The sequence below is a fragment of the Pelophylax lessonae genome (assembly GCF_965119305.1).
Source record: "Pelophylax lessonae genome assembly, chromosome: 4".
In the NCBI taxonomy this organism is placed as follows: Eukaryota; Metazoa; Chordata; class Amphibia; order Anura; family Ranidae; genus Pelophylax; species Pelophylax lessonae.
Window position 1 is genome coordinate 126538673 of NC_138771.1, and position 22783 is coordinate 126561455.

Below are 22783 nucleotides of genomic sequence, written 5' to 3' on the forward strand. Positions count from 1 at the left end.
GGAAAATCGATAGCAGATCGAGATCCCCCTCGCCTTGGAACTGCCTTTATTTAAGAGATAGTGCCATAATTTTTTCGGGAACAGGATATTCAGGGATTTGCAAGAGCGATCAAAAGCAGCTATCTGGTATTCGTTCAATAGGTCACTAGCAGATTTGGGGTGGGTAGGGCTTCCATGAAATTGGAAGCCACGTTTTCTCCAATGTAGGGTCGATACTCCTGGAATCAGGAGATCATAAGCTGCTAGAGGGATGGGAATATGCACACATTCTTCTTCAGTAAAATCAGTTTTCATAAGTCTTGTCCATGCCAAGACGGTGGCTTGAACCGTAGGGAAGGCAGGAATTTTCACATTGTGGCGTATGATAGCCGCACACAGTAGGGCGTATAGATCATGACCTGGGGTGAATTTACGTTCTATATGGTTCCATAAGTTATCCTCTTGTGCCGATAACCAGTATCGCGTCTGTGATATTAATGTTGCATTGTAATAGGCTTGGGCGTTTGGGAGACCTACTCCACCAAATCTACGAGATTTGTATAATGTAGACATGGCTATTCTAGGGGGTTTGCCGTTCCAAATAAACTTTCGTAGTGACGAGGCTAGTTTATTAAAAAAGATTTGTGGCACAGGGATCGGAAGGGTCCTGAAATAGTACAAAAGCTTTGGGAGAACCTGCATTCTATATGCAGCGATCCTTCCTAACCAGGAGAGGTGTACTTTTCCAATGTGGGAGAACTCTTCTTCTATTTTAGACAAGAGGGGTAGGAAATTGCACTCATATAGCCTAGATACCGGAGATGTAAGTTGGATACCCAAATATGTGATGGAAGGTGCTTCCCAATTACATGGGAAAACTGATTTAAGCTTACATACTTCGGAAGCCGGGATTGAGATCGGAAGAGCAAAACATTTGCTTGTGTTGACCTTATAGTAAGATACATTCCCAAACCGTTGAATAAGGGATTGAAGCTCTTTTAGAGATGCAAGGGGAGATGTCATAGTGATAATTATGTCATCTGCAAATAATCCTAGTTTATGCTCAGTCTGACCTACTTTAATGCCTTGGAGGTTGGGGTTACTCCTAATTGCTTCTGCCAGCGGTTCAATCACTAGGGAGAAAATTATCGGGGATAACGGGCAGCCTTGGCGAGTGCCGTTTGAAAGGTCGAAAGAGTCCGATAGAATTCCATCTGTTAATACTTTCGCCGAGGGGTTAGAATACAATGCCATGATTGCAGAGTGGATGAAGCCTCTGAATCCAAAAGTAGTCAAAGTTTTGTCAAGAAATCCCCAATGGACCCTGTCAAAGGCTTTCTCAGCGTCCAAAGCTAAGAAAACCGTTGGAGTTCCTGCCCCTTCAGCAGCAGACAGTAAATTTATCATACGTCGAGTACCGTCAGGGGCCTGTCGGCCCTTCACGAACCCGACTTGATCCAGTCCCAAAAGATATGATGTGCAGTATAGGAGTCTATTTGCCAATATTTTTGCATAAATTTTTAAATCAACATTGAGTAGAGATATAGGCCTAAAATTTAGGGGGGAGTCCGGTGATTTCCCTGGTTTGGGTATAGTGACAACTGTCGCTTGTAACATTTCTTTTGGGAATTTGCCTAGTTTGGGAGTGTCATTGAATAGTTGAACTAGGTGTGGGGTGAAGATGGGGGCCAGTAACTGGTAGTATTCCGAGGAGAATCCATCAGTGCCCGGGGATTTAAGTAAAGGGAGAGATCTTATGACCTCTAGAACTTCTTCTGAGGAAATAGGGGCGTTCAGCTTTTGTAAAGAGTCTTCGTCGATGGAGGGGAGTTTCAGGGCTTGTAGGAAGGAGTCAATATCAGTAGGTGTTGGATTGTATGTGTCAGGGTCGTCACTCAGATTGTATAAGGAGCTGTAGTAGTCTTTAAAGACGTTAGCCACCTCTTTCGGATTACAAAAGGTTGCGCCCGTCTTGTGATGTTTAATGAGGGAGATGTGTGACTTTACACGTTGCTTTTTAAGTTGAGAAGCTAAGAGTTTGCCTGCTCTATTGCTTTGTGAGTACCAAGACATTTTTAATCTCTTAAAATAGGTGTCGTAATCACGTAGAAGGGTATTTTTTAGGTAATTTCTAAGGTCTGTGAGTCGTGTCAGGATATCTGTTTGTGGAGATGCATCTTTTTTGTGTTGCTGTTCCAGCTGAGCTATTTGGGATTGTAGGTGGGTTATGTGAGCAGTTTTCCGCTTCCGATCTCTAGCCTTCTGTTGGATCAATAAACCCCTAGCCACCGCTTTATGAGCGCACCACGTGATTTCAGGGGACGTAGAACCATTAGCATTTAGATTGAAATACTCTGCAATTTTCACTTTAAGTTCCTCACTATATTCCGGATGGGCCAGGACAAAGGTGTCATTACGCCATACCGGGGTACAATTTCTGATCGGACCATCCACCACATCTATCGTGACCGGAGCATGATCCGACCACGTGATGGAGTGGATGTCCGCTCTAGGAATCTTTTGCAAAAGAAATTTGTCAGTCAAAAACATATCAATCCTGGAATAGCTATTATGCACTGCAGAATAAAAGGAGTAGTCCCTTTCAGAGGTGCGGAGAGAGCGCCAGGGATCATATAGCCTCTCCTCAACACAGAGGGGGCCCATGTTAGGTCTACGTCTCCATCCCGCTGAAGAGCAGTCCATGTCTACATTCATGACAGCGTTGAAGTCCCCACAAAATATCAAATTTCCCTTAGCCAGTTTCCTTGCCCATGCGATGGTTTTCCTCACAAATTTCATGGGATGTTTGTTTGGAGCATAGATATTTACTATAGTGTAAAGTTTACCATTCACCTCAGCGATCAATAGCAGAGTTCTACCCATAGAGTCTTCTGCTGAGTCAATTAGCTTAAAAGAAACAGTATCTCTAATTGCTATCAAAACCCCGTTCCTTTTAGCAGTATGATTCACAGAAAAAACATGTGGGAATTTCCGATGGGAGCAGTTCGGAGCTTTGCCCTTCGCAAAGTGGGTTTCCTGGACACAAATGATGTCACATTTGTGTTCCAAGGCCGTTTTCCAGAGAGATTTCCTCTTGAAGGGGCTGTTGAGACCTCTAACATTTAGTGACATCATTCTAATGGACATGGTGAACCTCTTTTATAGATCACTATAGAGGGATCACCAGCAAGGGGAAGAGGCTCTTCATCCTCCTATATAGATCTTTATATAGAGGCATCACCAGAAGGAGGACATGGCTTGTGATTTTCCTATATAGATTTTTATATAGAGGGATCACCAGCAGGAGGTCCTGGTTCCAAATACAGAGTACTTTAGTATCTGGTCAATGGAAGATTAGTAATCCATACACCAGGTAGCCATAAGCTGTGACTGTTCAGCAATCTGCACACATAATGGAGTAGCTAACAAGCATTTCACTGGCAGTTCATCGCCTTATTCATTCATCTTTGATGTCTGTAATTCCCCATTGTGAAGACTTCCAGGATGTGTGTATTCCGGTTACAAAGCAAACACATACACAATACTGGATGAGCATCCTCTTATCAACTCTGTGATTTTCTTTGGACCTTATGACTGTTCATAATCCAATGAACTTTAAGGGTTAATTGTCACCAAAAAAGTGTAAAACTTTCCACATATCAGGCACTTGCATTACCACAGTCTGGCTGAGGAGATTTGGGGAGCTTCTGACCCCATTGAAGAAGATTGTGGATGAGAGGGGCATATGGACAGGTGGGTGGTCGGTGCAGATGAGGTTGCATGTGTGTGGGAATGTGGTCCATCATCTTTCCTCCTCAGCCTTCATTGGGAAGGATAGGATTGTTGTGTTTTACCCTGGGCAGCCCAAGCTCTGTAATAAGTGCATTTCTCGGGGGAATTTCGCCTTCATGTCCAGAGATGAAGTGCTATGTGTCAGGGCCTGGGGCATCTGGCTAAGGCCAGAGTAGAATGAAAACGACTCCTACAAGCTTTAACCAGACACTGATAGAAGTCATAAGACTGCTATATACTACTGATGAGAAAATATATTTAGCAGTCTATATTTAGTAAAGTAATTGAATTTTTATGTTCTGTGTACTGTTAGACACCAGATATAGTGAATGCATTATCCTGGACATGTGTCCGCTGACATCCACCACTCCACAGGGGTGAATGAATGGTTCACTTTAAACCTGCAGGGGGCTAGTATTTTTATTTTGAAAACAGGGCTTTACTACTGCTTTAGGCCCCTTTCACACAGGCCTGTCAGTTTTTTGGATGACCCATTCACCGCTGTAGAGTGCTGGATGTCCGCTGACACCTGCTGGTATCTAATCCGATCCTGTCCGCCAAATCCCGATGGATGGTGGTCCTATTTTCCATTCATCGATCGGATTGGAGGAATAGAGTAGAGTAGGACTCTGACGGGTCCGTCTTTGCACAGTGATTGGTGACGGACCTGCCATCCGCCTGCTCAGTGGGGATCAATGGCATAATCCCTGCTGAGCAAGCGGAGTCCGTCAAACAGATCTGCCCCGTGTGAAAGGGGCCTTAATGATGTGTGTTTGAAAATAAAGGGCACATCTATGAATGACAAAGTCCAAAACTTTTACATAAAAATAAATGAATTCTCAGTCTGTTCTTTCCTGTGATTTCTCTGTATAGTCAGTGGAAAGTGCTGGAGACTCATCACATCCACACTATACCATGGCAGTGATGTATTTCACACCCAACTGACTGAAACAAATGACTATTTCTGTCTATATATACACAAGACATTTCAGGGAAGACACATTTGAAATTACACTAAAAAACCTTCAGAGGTAGCATCCCGACCCTAACAATAGAATCTTTATATGCTTTTAATAAAGCCTGAAGATTTGAGTTGATTTCATTTAAAGTGACACTAAATTATATTATTATTCTCCAAAAATACTCCATACACGTCCATCACCCTGTAATCTATTTTTCATGAAATTTTTTCTTCTTTTCCCCCCTAATGTCAGTTTGTTTGGATTGAGCAGTGCAGGTTAGTTGTGTTCATATGCATTGCTCTATGCATCCCATAGCCTATAGTTCATCTCAGGAGTGAGCAAGGGAGGGTGGCTATGATCCTAGGTACAGTGGGAGAATGAACGTAGCCACCCTCTAACAGGAAGTCATGTCACAGTAAAAAAAAAAAAGGAATTTGAAGATTTGGAAGAGGCTGAGAGCAATAGAAGGATCTTTTTTGAGTTAAGAATACATCCTTGAATTGAAGTTTATGAGTTTAATGTCATTTTAAGTCTCCTTAGACTGGTTAAAGCGGAGTTCCACCCTAAAATGATACTTACCTCCATCTTCTTGCTCCGGGTCACCTGAAAAACAAATGGATAATCACAATTTTATTTATTTTTTTTACTTACCTTGTTTAGAAGATAATGTACTTACCTTACTTCCTCTTCTTCCCCTCGGCGGCCACGGCGATTCGTCACTTCCTGGCTTGCAATGATTCCTGGGAGCTGAACGTCATCGCTCCCAGGAATCAATGCGCCTGCACCAGCCCCGGCGTCAGTTCCGGTGCAGGTGCCGTCATACCTTGCTAAACAGCTTCTGGGCATGCCCAGAAGCTGTGCAGGGATGACGCTGCAGCACCGGAAGTGACGGCGGGGCCGGTGCAGTGCATCGTGGGACCGAAGAGGACGCAGAAGAGGATCGCACTGGCTTCAAGCTGCCCACACCTGAGATGGCAGCGCTGGACAAGACATTTTCAAGGTAAGAATTTCTTCTAAAAGGTAAGTGCAACCCGGGACAGATCAGAGGCTAGCCATTGTGGAATGCATTAGCCCTGACTGTCCCGGGGGTATTTTTTATTAAAAAAAAGCTTTCCCAGGTTGTAACTCTGCTTTAAAGTGGGAGTAAACTCCTGTGTATGATTTTACATATAGGTAAGCCTGTAGTAAGTGTTACCTATAGGTACTGTAAATATCTCATAAACGTGCACCGTTTAGGAGATATTTACTTTAGATGCAGCCGGTGACATCACAGGTGCATGCGCTCTGAAAGAACGGCCACCCGTGCTGTTCCTTCAGAGCCATGCCGTAAACAGCAAGTGACATCATCGACGGCTCGGCCAATCAGATAGTCGAAGCCCGCAAACCCGGGTTAAGATGTAAGTGGCTTCAGCAGTGACCGCATGCCTCTGGAGGGCTCCATTTTAGGTAAGTCTGTCATAATGTGCTAGTATGCAATCTATACTAGCATATTATGACTTAGCCCAGGTTCACACTGCTCCGACATGAAAGTCACGCGACTTCTGATCCGACTTTGCCCTGCAACTTCAGTCCGACTTTGATCCAACCTAATGTGACTTTTTACACTCTATGGCAGGTGTCTCCAAACTATGGCCCTTCAGTTGTTGAGGAACTACAATTCCCATCATGCCTAGTCATGTATGTGAATGTCAGCGTTTTACAATGTCTCATGGGACATGTAGTTCCACAACAGCTGGAGGGCCATAGTTTGGAGATCCCTGTTCTATGGCATTGAAGTCGGACCAAAGTAGTGCAGGAACCTTTTCTAAAGTCGTACAGACTTGCGTAGGATCAGTTAAGACAGCTCTCAAAGGGAAACATTGAATTTCACATGTCATCTGACTTGTGCTTTCAAAAGTCGGATCCCGTGGCTCACCAGTGTGAACTGGGCCTTAAAACTGCCCGGTGCTCCCCCCCCCCCTTTTTTTTTTTTTCTTTGGATGCGGTTTACTACTGCTTGATTTTGTCCAAAGGTTTTTTTGTCATATCAGTTACTTGCGCATAAAACCTAATAACCTTTATTCTGACAATTTCAATGAATGCAAGAGGTTGGCTCGTTTATCCTTTTATCTTTATTTGTACAATTCAGCAAGTGGAATGGATGGTGAGTGTTACCAGTTAGGTAACAGTTATTTATTTCCTATTGCCTGCATTTGTAATCTTTTCTCCTTCCTTTTTTTGTTTTGCAGTGTTTCTTCTTTCTTGTGCAGTACAAGACTATGCATGGGGAAAGCTGGGCAGCAGAAGTGAGGTGGCTTGGTTGTGGGCTAGTGGTGACGCCAAACGTCAGATAGCGCCTACCAAGCCATATGCAGAGGTATTCTTCATAAATGGACATGTTAGACTATAAAATATTGTACAAATAGTATTGATTCATAGGAGGCATTGTTTTAATTAATTTTATTATTAATTTGAAACTATAGAAAAAAAAGCATCAGTTCCAGTTTATGTAGTTTTGCATTGTTCAACATTTGCTTTGTAAATTCCCTCAATATCTCCTTATCTGATAAAAATCTTGTGAAGATGATAAAAAAAAAAAAAAAAAAAAAAGGATCTTCAAGAGTTCCTGGTTATAAGGAGCCCAGGCAGCTTCATATCTTCCAGATGCATCATGGGAGATAAATGGCCTTTCTCTAATATGTCAAGCCATCCTCTTAACGTTCTTGGAAAGCGACCTTTCTTAAAAGTTGCATCCCCAGTTCTCTTTAGTGTAGTTTTTCATCATGACTGCATTTCTGAAAACCATACATCAAAGTGGTAAGAAACTCACAAACAAGAATGTCATATATTGCAGTTTAACAATCCTTAGATGTGGTAGCTGCATTCATTTTCTTTTGTTTAGAATTGTTTCCCTTTATTTTCACCTGGTGAATGCATTAATAACCCTCAGCATTGATGTCAGTAAACTAGGGCTGCAACTAACGATTAATTTGTCTGTCGACTAATCTAACGATTATTTAAATTTTTTCTTTTTTTGCTTAATCTAGTGTTCTTTCTTTGATTCGTTAAATAATCCTTTGAATAACTTTACAAAAAATGATACGTACAACTTCTAATATAATATTTCAACTTTTATTAAAGTTTTTCCAAAAAATACTTCAATGTGGTTGAAGTTTCAGTGGCAAAAATAAAATGTAAACAACACTTTAATATCAGGCAGGAATAATGCCATTAATTGAAAACCAAAAGCATTCAAAATGCCATATAAATTATAAAGCACTGCAGTGCTCAACAACACTGTGTGTGCAACTGTGCAAAAATACAAGAGAGACACATAAAGTGCCAAACACTTTAGGGCATCAGGCATGAAAAATGCCATATCTGCCTAACACTTTAACTTCTTTAAACTACAAGTCAGCTCTCTGCCTTCAGGTAATCTTTTGCTGTATTGGCCATTATTTTTGGCCATTACTTTTGCACAGTGTTGAGCAGTGCTTTTGTTGGACTAGTTGGCTCCTTTAACCAGTTGCCGACTGCGCACAGTATATTTACTGCGGCAGTCAGCCCCGGCCAGGCAGAGTGACGTAGATCTACGTCGCTAGCCTGTCACTGGGTTTTGAGCCAATAGCGGGCGAGCGCGCGCCCGCCTCGGCTCGTTCACAGAGGAGTCCGGGGCGTGTGACCGGCGGACCCGATGTCCGCTGGTCACACTCACTCGTCGGTAGAGCGGGAGAAAGGCAGGCGGCTTATGTAAACAAGCCGCCTGTCATTCTCCCCTGTGTAAAAATGGAGATCAGACGGTTCTACTATGTAGAACCGTTGATCTCTGTTTTTACAATAGGAGACATGTCCCACTACAGTTAGAAACACGCCCCTAGGACACACTTAACCCCTCCCTCTCCAATACAGTTAACCCCTTCCCTGCCAGTGTCATTTTTACAGTAACAGTGCATATGTATAGCACTGATTACTGCAGTAATGTCACTGGTAACCCCAAAAGTGTCAAAAATGTCAGTCAAGGGTCCGATCTGTCCACCGCAATGTCGCAGTACCGCAAAAAAATCGCAGATCGCCGCCATTACTCGTTAAAAAAAAACACCATAAATGACAAAAATCTTTCCCTTTGTTAGTAAACGCGATAACTTTTGCGCAAACCAATCAAAATACGCTTTTTGCGATTTTTTTTTTACCAAACATATGTAGCATAAAACAAATTGGCCGAAAATTTTAAAAAATTTTGATTTTTACATTTTTTTGGGGGGGAATTTCATATAAAAAAAAAGTGAAAAATATTATTTTTGCAAAATTTACGCTCTTTTTTTGTTTATAGCGCATGATCAAAAAATCGCACAGGTGATCAAATACCACCAAAAGAAAGCTCTGTTTGTGGGGAAAAAAAGGACGTAGAAAACGTTTAGGTACAGCGTCGCACGACCGCGCAATTGTCCGTTAAAGTCACGCAGTAAAAAAATCGCAAAAAAAATCTTCCGGGGCTTAAGTGGTTAAAACTTGGTTACTTTTTAGGTATGTTTTACATATACAGTGCTATTGTTGACCAGTATTTTTTTTGGTGTGTTACTTGTAAATGTAAAACATACCTAAAAACTAACATAGTTTTAAAGGAGCCAAGTCCAACAAAAAGCAAGCACCGCTCAACACTGTGCAAATTATAATGGCCAATACTGAGGAAAGATTACCTGAAGGCAGCCAACAGCCATCTTGTAGTTTAAAGAAGTCCAACATTATACAACCCAAGAGTGCAACAGGTACAGGCTGGGGGCCTGTATGTATTCTATAATATAGCATTGCAATGGAGGAAGGTTAGCATATCGACATGCTCTGCAGTTAGGCTTGCTCTTTTTTTAGTCACAATGTTGCCAACAACTGAGAAAAGCCTTTCAGATGGGGTTGATGTTGCAGGCACAGACAAGTAACTCTTTGCCAGCATGGCCAAGATGGGAAACCTCCCTTCATTTTCCTTCCACCATTTCAGTGGATTTTCTTCCTTTGGAATGGCCTGCTCACTAAAGTACATGTGTATCTCATTCCTCACAACTTCACTGTGAATTTCTGGATCTTGGATGTGACCAGTGTCATCCTCACCATTACTGTGGTGTTCATCTGAATCTGAACCGAGGAAAGAGTCCAACATAGACACTTGCTGACACCTGTTCCTCACATTGACGTTGATGTGTTTGCTCTTCCTCATATCTTCTTTTCTCTTCAAGAGCAAGAGCTTGGACCTTGAGGTGAACTTTTAAACTATCCTCTGCTGCCAGGAATTTTAGTTTGCGGAATCTGGGGTCCAGGGCTGCTGCAATAAGACATATATTTTCTCCTCCGTCATCTCTGAATTTAGTTTCCCTCTCCCATCTTGTGGTCATCTCCTGCACAGCAACATTTTGGAAAGCCTTGACTTCCGCTGTCTCGCAAATTGTGCTCTGTATGGATTTCTGGAGGCCTTTTACCAAAGGAGGTAGAGCGGAACCAGTCACATAGGACTCTCCACTCAAGAAAACAGTAGCACACTAAAAAGGCTTCAGGACTTGTTCCACTTCCTCAAGTAAGCTCCACTGATCATGTTATAAATCCAGGAAGCGCTTCCCTTGTGGTGTGACATCAGGATCGGAAAGTGTTGCAGTGACAGGCCACCTCTGTTCAAGCAGGCGACTGATCATGTGTAAAGTACTGTTCCATCTTACGGATACATCATTTATTAGTGCATGATCAGGAGTACCCATTTGTTGTTGCTTTGCTTTAAGCTTTGTAGTGGCCAGCTCACTTTTTTTAAAATGTTCCACAAGGCACTTTGCAGCCCTCAGTGTCTTGCTGATCTGGGGATCCCTCAGGGCATGGTTGACAACTAACTGCAATGTATGACCAGCACACCTGAGAGAAGAGATGCCAGGATGCTTTTCTTCCAAAATACGCAGAGCAGCGACAACATTTGCAGCATTATCATGGACAACTGCAATTACATTGGCCATGGATATCTCAAACTTCTCAGCTGCTTTTTCCACCCAGTTAGCAATGTTTTCAGCTGTGTGGCGATCTTCAAGTGGCATAGTGGTCAGATTGTAGGATGTAAGCTTCCAGTCTTCATTAATGAAGTGGCATGTGACACCCAAGTATGCCTCTGTGGCAATACTGGTCCATGCATCTGTGGTGAGAGCTATTTTGGATTTGACATCTTTGATTGACGCTTTCAATCTTTCAAAATTCTCCTAATATTTCCTCTCCATCAGCTTAGTGAAATGAGACTTGGAGGGAAGTGTGTATCCTGGGTAAAATGTGCTGATCATCTCACGAAATCCTTGACCGTCTACAATAGAAAGAGGTCTCATATCTTTGACAATCATGTTGAGTATGCTATTGGTAAGTGTAATGGCCACTTGGGGTGTGCAAGCAGTGACATCCTTTTTATGAAAGAAAAAATCTTGTACACAGCTTTGCCTCTTCCTGAGAAAAACAACAATAATAATAATTAATAATAATAATAATAATTAATAACATTACCAATTTACACATCTATGAATGCTCAGCCTCAACGCTAACAATATTAATTTTATTTTTTCTAGTAGAAGTTTGAGATATCCATGGCCAATGTTGTAATTAATAATGCTGCAGTCAAAATATGTTGTTGCTCTCTGCGTATTTTGGTGGTCATGGTCAGATCATTGCACTTGTCATGTCAATCATGCCCTGAGGGATCCACAGATCAGCAAGACGGACACTGAGGGCTGCAAATGCAAGGTGCCTTGTAGTCCATTTAAAAGAAAAGTGAGCTGGCCCGGCCTGAGCAATCATCAGCTAGCATTAATTATATTGTTGTAATTAGTAGTACTAGTACTTAAAAAGATGGCTCGTCCTTTGTCGTCAGTGCGCCAGGATGCTTTCTTCTGAGGTGCTCGTGCATAGCAGTTGTGCTGCCGTGGTACGCCATTTCATTTTTGCAAAGGGAACAAAGGACCATTTTATTTGGCCTCTGTTGAAAGTATTCCCATACCCTTGACGATCGTGATCGTGCTCTCGCTGCCTTTTGTGGCACTGGAACTGTGTTCAGTGTGCTGCTGGAACTGCTGCTCGAACTTTCTCCCCCAGGAGTCGCCATTACCGCTGCTAATTTCTGCTATTTACAAGCAACTCGCGCGAGATGCGTGTGACGTGACATCACGTGATGAAGCGTCGACACCTTTCACACACGTAGACGAATTTTTGTAGTCGACGTAGTCCACTACGTCGACGCGTCGTGGCAGCCCTACAGTAAATGCAATTAAATCCCCTAGCATTGATGTCAGTAAACGCAAGTAAATCCCCCAGCATTGATGAAGTGAACGCATTATTATAACCCCCAGCATTGATGTCAGTGAACGCATTATTATAACCCCCAGCATTGATGTCAGTGAACGCATTATTATAACCCCCAGCATTGATGTCAGTGAACGCATTATTATAACCCCCAGCATTGATGTCAGTGAACGCATTATTATAACCCCCAGCATTGATGTCAGTGAACGCATTAATAACCCCCAGCATTGATGTCAGTGAACGCATTAATAACCCCCAGCATTGATGTCAGGGAACGCATTAATAACCCCCCCCCCCCCCATTGATGACAGTGAATGCATTAATAAACCTCAGCATTTATGTCAGTGAACGCATTAATAAACCTCAGCATTTATGTCAGTGAACGCATTAATAACCCCCAGCATTGATGTCAGTGAACACACTAATAACCCCCAGCAATGATGTCAGTGGATGCATTAAAACCCCCCAGCATTGATGTCAGTGGATGCATTAAAACCCCCCAGCATTGATGTCAATGAACGCATTAATAACTCCCAGCATTGATGTCAGTGAACGCATTAATAACCCCCAGCATTGATGTCAGTGAACGCTTTAATAACCCCCAGTGTTATTGTCAGTGGACGCATTAATAACCCCCAGCATTGATGTCAGTGAACACATTAATAACCCCCAGCATTGATGTCAGTGAACACATTATTATAACCCCCACCATTGAGGTCAGTGGATGCATTAATAACCCCCAGCATTGATGTCAGTGGACACATTAATAACCACCAGCATTGATGTCAGTGAACACATTTTATATTATTTTCACCTGGTGATCCACCAGTAACACATCTCCTGTCTTAGGCTTCATGCACACTTGGTTGGTGTTTCCGCAATATAAAAATCGCACAGAAAACACACGTTTTGGAAACACGCTGCAAACGTGTCACGCTGGCAGTGCCATTATTTGTTAATAGTACCCCAAGCGCAAGTAGCAGTCATGCGTTTGATTGCATAGCAAATGTGCTACAAACACACCAAAACGCGCTGTGAAAAACTGCACCATGCTCGGTTTCTAAAAAGGTTTTGGAGCTTCTTAGGGTCATTTGTTACATAGGGCAGTCTAGTCAAGTCACAGGTGCTGAAGTACAATATCAGGCTTGTGCTGTATGGTTGAGCTGCATGTTTTAGGTCCACTTCATTCCTGATTTTTTTTTTTTTTTTTACAGATGTATGTTTTTGGTTCTTCACATTTACTGCTCATATCACCCTAAACTGATTTGTTTTTACTGATGGCCTTGCTCTCCGTATTTTCCTCCAATAGTTATGGATGGGAACTCACCCAAAAGGTGACGCTGTAATCCTACATAGCGATGTAGCCCACAAGACTTTGGGGCAATGGATTGCTGCTCACCCGGATTGTCTCGGGACGAAGGTCAGAGAAGCTTTTAACAATCAGCTTCCTTTTCTCTTTAAAGTGCTCTCAGTGAGGCTAGCACTGTCTATCCAGGCCCACCCAGACAAGGTAAGTTGGGTGCTGCATGAAGTGGTGGTGGGAATATGATTGAAAAAAAGGCTGAACTGTTTGTGATGTTGACTTCATCCTCTCAATTTCTTATCTGTGCTAAAAACATAAAAAGGGAGAAGTTCATTTGTTGCTTCTCTTAAAGCGGAGTTCCAGCCACAAAATCGACATAATCGATTTTGTGGCCATCCGCTTGCTTTTCGTCACCTAAAAAGGTAATGGATAGTTACGATTTTTTTTTTTTTACTTACCTTGTTATTGTAGAAAAATATACTCACCTTTCTTCCACTTCCTCCCTCGGCGGCCGCGGCCCGCGCCGTCACTTCCGGTTTGCAATAATTCCTGGGAGCTGAACGTCATCGCTCCCAGGAATCAATGCGACGGCACCGGCCCCAACGTCACTTCCGGTGTGGCGCCGCATTCCCTGCTAAATAGCTTCTGGGCATGCCCAGAAGCTGTGGAGGAATGCGGCACTGCACCGGAAGTGACGAGAGGGGCCGGTGCAGGCGCATTCTGGGAGAAGAGGACACGGAAGAGGACGCAGAAGAGGATCGCGCTGGCTTCAGCTGCCCACAACAGAGATGGCAATGCTGGAGAAGAAATTTTAAAGGTAAGTATTTCTTCTTGCAGGTAAGTGCGACCCGGGACAGTACAGAGGCTATTCATTGTGGAATGTACTAGCCCTGACTGTCCCGGGGGTATTTTTATTGAAAATGTTTTTTCATGGCCGGAACTCTTCTTTAAGCTCCTTTCACACATTTGTCTCGATCAGGTCCGCCTGACCGTCCATTCATCCCTATAGACCTGTGGGTGTAAATGGACTTGTGTCCATTCACACCCACGTACCTCTGACCCAATCCAGTCCACTAAAAGTCCCATCTGCCAAGGTGGCACACAGATGTGGAACATGAGGGTGCTAATCACCACACTCATAGATCATTGGCACTTCCTCTAGCTCTGCAACTGAAAGCCTGTATCTCCGTATGGGCAGAGAGCTGGAGAAAGAGTTTGCAGGAGCCCAGCATTGTACCTGCCATCTACTGATCATGGGTGCAATACTTTTTGCACAGAGCAGCACCTATCCTCCTCTTCTCAGGTTCGGTGCTCCTAGCTCCCCCCTTCTGCCAAATGTCCACATAGCAAGCTGCTTGCTATAGTGGCACTAGTGTAAGCTCAATCCCGAGCTGGCTCTGTGTGCCCATAGACGCATAGAGCATGGCTCGGCCCCACCCCCTGCTCCCTCCTCACTGGGTGTGATTGACAGCAGAGGGAGCCAATTACTTTAAAGTGGTTCTATCGTCACAAGATTTTTTAGCTAAATCAGGGCTGGTGCAAGAATTTTTACCACCCTAGGCAAAACCTAATTTTGCTGCCCCCTGGCTCCACCCCTGACTCCACCCCCGACTCTACCCGCTTTGCCTTGACCATGTATCAGTGGACACATTAATAACCCCCAGCATTAATGTCAGTGAACGCAATCAAATCCCCCAGCATTGATGTCAGTGAACGCATTAATAAACCCCAGCATTGATGTCAGTGAACGCATTAATAACCCCTAGCATTGATGTCAGTGAACCCATTAATAACCCCCAGCAATGATGTCAGTGGATGCATTACAAACCCCCAGCATTGATGTCAGTGGACGCATTAGTAACCCCCAGCATTGATGTCAGTGAACGCATTATTATAACCCCCCCACCATTGATGTCAGTGGACGCATTAATAACCCCCAGCATTGATGTCAGTGGACGCATTAATAACCCCCAGCATTGATGTCAGTGAACGCATTATTATAACCCCCCCACCATTGATGTCAGTGGACGCATTAATAACCCCCAGCATTGATGTCAGTGGACGCATTAATAACCCCCAGCATTAATGTCAGTGGACGCATTAACCACTTTACCACCGGAGGATTTTGCTGTCTTACATCCAGGCCACTTTTTCGGCGCTGTGCGACTTTAACTGACAATTGCACGGTCGTGCGACGCCGTACCCAAACAAAATTTACGTCCTTTTTTTCCCACAAACAGAGCTTTTTTTTGGTGGTATTTGATCACCTGTGCGCTTTTTACTTTTTGCGCTATAAACAAAAAAAGAGCGTTTATTTTGAAAAAATAACAATATTTTTAACATTTTTTTATATGAAATTCCCCCCCAAAAAAATGTAAAAATCAAATTTTTTAAAAATTTTTGGCCAATTTGTTTTCTGCTACCTATGTTTGGTAAAAAAAATCATGATAAGCGTATTTTGATTGGTTTGCGCAAAAGTTATTGCGTTTACTAACTACGGGAAAGATTTCTGTCATTTTTGGTGTTTTTTTTTTTTTTTAACACGTAATGGCGGCGATCTGCGATTTTTTTTTGCGGGACTGCGACATTGCGGCGGACAGATCGGACCCTTGAATGATATTTTTGACACTTTTGGGGGTACCAGTGACATTACTGCAGTAATCAGTGCTATAAATATGCACTGTTACTGTAAAAATGATACTGGCAGTGAAGGGGTTAATTTTATTGGAGAGGGAGGGGTTAATGTATGCCTGGTGCTTACTGACGTGTGGGGGGGAGGTGACTGTGTGACAGAAGGACAGATCGGATGTTCAGCTATGCTGAACACTGCGATCTGTCACTCCCTGTCACTTAGGAGATCCGCCCGCTCTATTTACACAGGCGGGCGGATCTCCAAACTAGATTCCCCGACGATCGGGGAAGAGACATCATTGATGTCAGTGGACGCATTAAACCCCCCCCCAGCATTGATGTCAGTGGACGCATTAAAGACCCCCAGCATTGATGTCAGTGGACGCATTAATAGCCCCCACCATTGATGTCAGTGAATGCATTAATAACCCCCACCATTGATGTCCGTGAACACAATAACCCCCAGCAATGATGTCAGTGGATGCAGTAAAAACCCCCAGCATTGATGTCAGTGAACACATTAATAACCCCGAGCATTGATGTCAGTGAACGCAATTAAATCCCCCAGCATTGATGTCAGTGATCGCATTGATAAACCCCAGCATTGATGTCAGTGAACTCATTAATAACCCCCAGCATTGATGTCAGTGAACACAATAACCCCCAGCAATGATGTCAGTGGATGCAGTAAAAACCCCCAGCATTGATGTCAGTGAACGCATTAATAACCCCCAGTATTGATGTCAGTGGACGCATTAATAACCCCCAGCATTGATGTCAGAGAATGCATTAAAACCCCCACACCCCCCCCCCCCCGGTATTGATGTCAGTGGATGCATTAAAGACCCCCCCCAGCAATTGATGTCAGTGGAAGCATTAAAACCCCCAGCATGGATGTCAGTGGACGTATTAAAGACCCCCAGCATTGATGTCAGTAGACGCATTAAAACCCCCCATCATTGATGTCAGTGGACGCATTAAACCCCCCCCTCCCCCCAGCATTGATGTCAGTGGACGCATTAATGACCTCCAGCATTGATGTCACTGGACGTATTAAAGACCCCCAGCATTGATGTCAGTGGACGCATTAAATCCCCCCATCATTGATGTCAGTGGATGCATTAAAACCCCCCACCATTGATGTCAGTGGACGCATTAATAACCCCCACCATTGATGTCAGTGAACGCATTAATAACCCCCCACCATTGATGTCAGTGAACGCATTAATAACCCCGAGCATTGATGTCAGTGAACGCAATTAAATCCCCCAGCATTGATGTCAGTGATCGCATTGATAAACCCCAGCATTGATGTCAGTGAACTCATTAATAACCCCCAGCATTGATGTCAGTGAACACAATAACCCCCAGCAATGATGTCAGTGGATGCAGTAAAAACCCCCAGCATTGATGTCAGTGAACGCATTAATAACCCCCAGTATTGATGTCAGTGGACGCATTAATAACCCCCAGCATTGATGTCAGAGAATGCATTAAAACCCCCACACCCCCCCCCCGGCATTTATGTCAGTGGATGCATTAAAGACCCCCCCCCCCCAGCAATTGATGTAAGTGAACACATTAAAGACCCTCCCAGCATTGATGTCAGTGGAAGCATTAAAACCCCCAGCATGGATGTCAGTGGACGTATTAAAGACCCCCAGCATTGATGTCAGTAGACGTATTAAAGACCCCCAGCATTGATGTCAGTGGACGCATTAAATCCCCCCATCATTGATGTCAGTGGATGCATTAAAACCCCCCACCATTGATGTCAGTGGACGCATTAATAACCCCCACCATTGATGTCAGTGAACGCATTAATAACCCCCCACAATTGATGTCAGTGAACGCATTAATAACCCCCAGCAATGATGTCAGTGGATGCAGTAAAAACCCCCAGCATTGATGTCAGTGAACGCATTAATAACCCCGAGCATTGATGTCAGTGAACGCAATTAAATCCCCCAGCATTGATGTCAGTGATCGCATTGATAAACCCCAGCATTGATGTCAGTGAACTCATTAATAACCCCCAGCATTGATGTCAGTGAACACAATAACCCCCAGCAATGATGTCAGTGGATGCAGTAAAAACCCCCAGCATTGATGTCAGTGAACGCATTAATAACCCCCAGTATTGATGTCAGAGAATGCATTAAAACCCCCCCCCCCCCCCCCCCCGGCATTGATGTCAGTGGATGCATTAAAGACCCCCCCCCCCAGCAATTGATGTAAGTGAACACATTAAAGACCCTCCCAGCATTGATGTCAGTGGAAGCATTAAAACCCCCAGCATGGATGTCAGTGGACGTATTAAAGACCCCCAGCATTGATGTCAGTAGACGCATTAAAACCCCCCATCATTGATGTCAGTGGACGCATTAAACCCCCCCCCCCCCCCCCCAGCATTGATGTCAGTGGACGCATTAATGACCTCCAGCATCATTGATGTCACTGGACGTATTAAAGACCCCCATCATTGATGTCAGTGGACGCATTAAATCCCCCCACCATTGATGTCAGTGGATGCATTAAAACCCCCCACCATTGATGTCAGTGGATGCATTAAAACCCCCCACCATTGATGTCAGTGGATGCATTAAAACCCCCCACCATTGATGTCAGTGGACGCATTAAACCCCCCCCCCCCCAGCATTGATGTCAGTGGACGCATTAAATCCCCCCACCATTGATGTCAGTGGATGCATTAAACACCCCCCCCCAGCATTGATGTCAGTGGACGCATTAAAACCCCCCAGCATTGATGTCAGTGGACGCATTAAAGATCCCCCAGCATTGGTGTCAGAAGCTGCATTAATAACACCTAGCACAGGTGTCAGTATTATTAACCCCCCCCCCCCCACATTGGTGGTCAGTGGCATTGAAATGTAACCCCTTCCATGACCACCAATGTGGGGGAGGAGGGAGTTAATAATACTGACAGTACCACAAATGCAGAAGAGGGGAGGTGGGTTAAAATGTTACTGCCATGAGGACAAAGCAAGGTGGGGGATGGGGGGAGGTATCTTTCACTGCAACTGACTCCCCCCTGCCCCATCTGCATCAGTGAACACAGCAATGTTAACCCCTTCCTCACTACCAAACCACTGCAGTACCATTCCCCTGGTGTTCTGGCTTAGGTACAGCTGAGCTTACCTCACACATTTCTGGTCGGCTGCTCCCTCCTAGTGCTGGCGGGTGGCCGGCCTGACAGACGGACTGGCGGGCAGACAGGCAGGTGGGCGGCCAGATGGGCGGCCGGCGAGCGGGCGGCAGGGGGTTCAGGTGGGCGGGATCTCCAAAGCTGGCCACATCAACATCCCGCCCCCACACAACAAGAGCTGACACAACACTCACAACAAGAAGTCCTGCAGCTAGAGAAAGGGGGGCAGCAAAATCTTCCCTCCAGCAGCCATTTAGGCCTGCACTGTGCTGTATGGAGCGACAGGAAGTCCCCTTTCCCTTAGGCTGTCCCTAACAAGCACAGCCGAGTTAGGGACCTGGGTTAATAATGCTTTAATGCAGGCAATGTATTAAGGTCAGGGCTGGTGCTACCTATAGGCAATGTAGGCCCCAGCTTAGAGCGCACATCAGTAGGAGGTGCCCCCGACTGGTGCCTCCAGTGCCCCGTACTTTAAATTATTTTAGTAAATATAAACTGCTAAATACCTTTTCTCATCAGCAGTTAGAGCGGACTTGTGACTTCTATCAGTGTTTGGTTAAAGCTTTTAGGAGGAGTTTTCATTATTACATGAATGTCCTATAAGGATGCAGGACCCCTGACCCTCTGTCTGGACAGTGCTATTTGGCCCTGGGATGATCACATACACTCTCCCAGGAAAAAAAAAAAACTCTCTAGCAATACACACCAAACTCAGCATGTGCAGCTTGTTCCCGAGCTCTGCATTAATAGGAAATAATTAAGGGACATGGAAGAAGAGGAAGATCAAAGAAGACAGGATCAAACAGCCTTTTTACGCACTGCAGAGTATTAACCCCTTAGGTTCCACAGTGAGTATAACAAGCATGCTTTACTGCACATACAGACTGATTTTACTGTTGTGGGATTAGTAACACTTTAAGGCAAAAAAAAACCTTTCACTAGTTGTTTCCTTCCCCCACCCTCCAATGTTAACCTGGGTTCTGTATCGATCCAGCACTGTGTGCACCTGCAGCAGTGCTACTCCCTCTCTTTCTGGTCCAACAGGGCAGATTGATAGCAGGGGGAGCCATTGGCTCCTGCTGCTGTCAATCCAATCTATTGAGGGAGTGGGGGATGGAGCTGAGCTGCGCTGTGTGTGTCTATAGACGCACACAGCCTTGCTGGGGAGTGTACCTGCATGTGTGCCTACATAGGAAACAGCTTGCTATGGGGCCACACAGAGAAAAGGAGGTGTGGACAGCGCCGGCGGGGGACCCCCCAGGACAGCGGGTACGCTTACACCTTTTTATTTGAGGAAGAAAAAATGAGCCTTTACTATCACTTTAAGGTCAGCACCCACTTCTAGTTCATCTGTCAATCACTCTGTTTTAGTCCCAGTGAGGGGTCTGTATAGAGCAGTGTTTTCCCTACCAGGATATCCTATGTGCGCATGAGATCCCTTGGCACGGTAGTGATGCACTAGCACTTTTAGGTATTACTGTGCAAAGACACTATTTTTGAAAGGAGATAGGTGGACACTTTTAGTGGGTCACAATATTTTCATCTATGAACTTTTGCAATATCAACTTTTTTTTTCACGACATAACTGGACTCTGTGGCCCATTAGGGTCCTCTGTAATATATGGTCATATCTTTTCTGTACAGTCGCCTTTTTTTAAATGTGTACATACTTATGTGTTTTTCCTTATTAATATTATTATACATTTGTACCAATAAAACTTGATATTTTAACTTATGTGAGTGGTTGCCCGTTATAGTCCCATTTAGGAGGTATCTCTTTTCTGCCATTTTGTCTAATGCAGGGAGGAGGACACCAAACTCTTATATAGACCCAACCATTTGTATTCTAACTGGACTGAATGCACCAGTCGCTTTATATTTGTTTGTAACGTTTGTTCAGATCTTTCTTATGTTGTACACTTCTTATAAGATAAAAGAGTTGTATATGTATTATTTTAGTTAACCATATGCCTAACTATTGGATTTATCTTTACTTTTAATTACTTAGTAATGTAAAATACATTTTTTTGGTACACAATTTGAAACTGTGCACTAATCTCACTTTAATAATAATACCAGATCCTAGTAGTCAAGGAACTCGTTGGTGCAGCAGTTTCTGTACTATAGTAGCTAAGCGCAACCCTCAAGATTAAATGCACATTTAAAAATCACCTTTATTGTAAATTCTTCAATGGAATTACATGCTGCAAATACTACAAGAGTGAAACCGCAGACAACAGCTGACTCGTTTTGCGCTAAGCTATGAACATGTTCTGAATTAGCATGAAATGCATTAGATGTCTGCTGTTTCCCTCTGTTGTATCTGTGGTATTTAATTTTTTGAAGAATCTACAGTAAAAGGTACCTATTAGATGTGCGGCTGACCAATTTCCTTTCTTTCTATGTGTGGCTGCTAACACTTGACAGAATTTGATCTAACAATGCTGGAAAAGTTTTCTCGATCAGGGGCTGCAGCTGCTGATCAGTGTATTCTGACAGCGGAGAGCCACTGCTGTCAGAATACAATGTCTCATCGGGAAGGATTCTTCCATCTTCCCTTCTTGTGTTAATGGAGTAATCCATTCAGTTTTCTTCTATCAGCCCCCTTGCTGATGAAAAAACAATGAATCTATGGGCAGCTTTAGCGATAGCAGTTAAAAGGTAAACACTTATCTCTTTCTCAGAATATCATTCTTATTAATTAATCTTGTGGGGTTTTTTTCCAGCTAAATAACTTTTCTACCTATTATCAGTAGTAACACATTACTATCATCTCTTTCCTCCTAATATCTTCACTTGTAGGCATTGGCTAAGAAGCTGCATGCTCAGTTTCCACAGCATTACCCTGATGACAACCACAAACCAGAAATGGCCATTGCCCTCACACCTTTCCGGGGTCTCTGTGGATTCAGACCTATATCTGAGATTGTAACCTTTTTGCGGGGTATGAATATTTTGTTTTTTATAAAACAATGGAAATACTCCGGGATCATTCTAAAAGATGTCTGACATTCTATGTTTCAGATGTTCCTGAGTTCCGTGCACTCATTGGCCAGGAGGCAGCACAGAAGTTAGAGGCAAGTGCAGCGGATCTGTCCAAAGATGCGGAGGTGCGTAAGGCTCTACAGCAATGTTTCACCTGTATGATGCAGAGAAGTAAGGAGGAGTACGCAGAACAACTTAAATTGTTGGTACAGCGAGTAACGCAACAAGGTACTCAGTTTTCTTTACTATTACGTAAAAACATTCTAACTTGTTCTTTTTTTGTTCTGTTTGACTAATAGAAAAGATAAAAGGACTATTTATAATATTGTTACTTTTTTCCACCAATTGTTAGGGCCTGTTAATGCCAGTATGCGGTGCAAGTAAACCCACGTTCCTATACATTTCCCGCACCAAGTTCAAAATACACTGCCCTTGTGGTCTGCAGTGGGTGTTAATGCAATGCCATCAACACCCCAAACTCAGGTCGCAAACCCAGTGCGTTTGCACCAGATTGCATGGTACAGAAGTACCATGCAATCCGGTTGCAGTGCGTTTTTTAATGTAGTGCATACTTTTGGTGTGGCGCAGTGGGATTTCAGCCCATTCAAATGAATGGGCTGAAAACACCCTGCACTCAAATTGCACAGGAACGCGATCATGTTCCTGTGCAATTCCCAG

General features: G+C 43.8%; 1 protein-coding gene across 2 annotated transcripts in view; it reads left to right on the forward strand.

The window, feature by feature from the left end:
* MPI (mannose phosphate isomerase) overlaps positions 1-22783 on the forward strand; it is a 39672-nt gene that overhangs the window by 7214 nt on the left and 9675 nt on the right. For both annotated transcript variants that reach the window (XM_082256962.1, XM_082256961.1), the window contains exons 2-5: positions 6962-7089; positions 13330-13530; positions 21923-22064; positions 22145-22333. In XM_082256962.1, the coding sequence (XP_082113088.1) occupies positions 13336-13530; positions 21923-22064; positions 22145-22333 (526 nt within the window). In that variant the 5' untranslated portion in view covers positions 6962-7089; positions 13330-13335. The remainder of the gene's footprint in view (positions 1-6961; positions 7090-13329; positions 13531-21922; positions 22065-22144; positions 22334-22783) is intronic.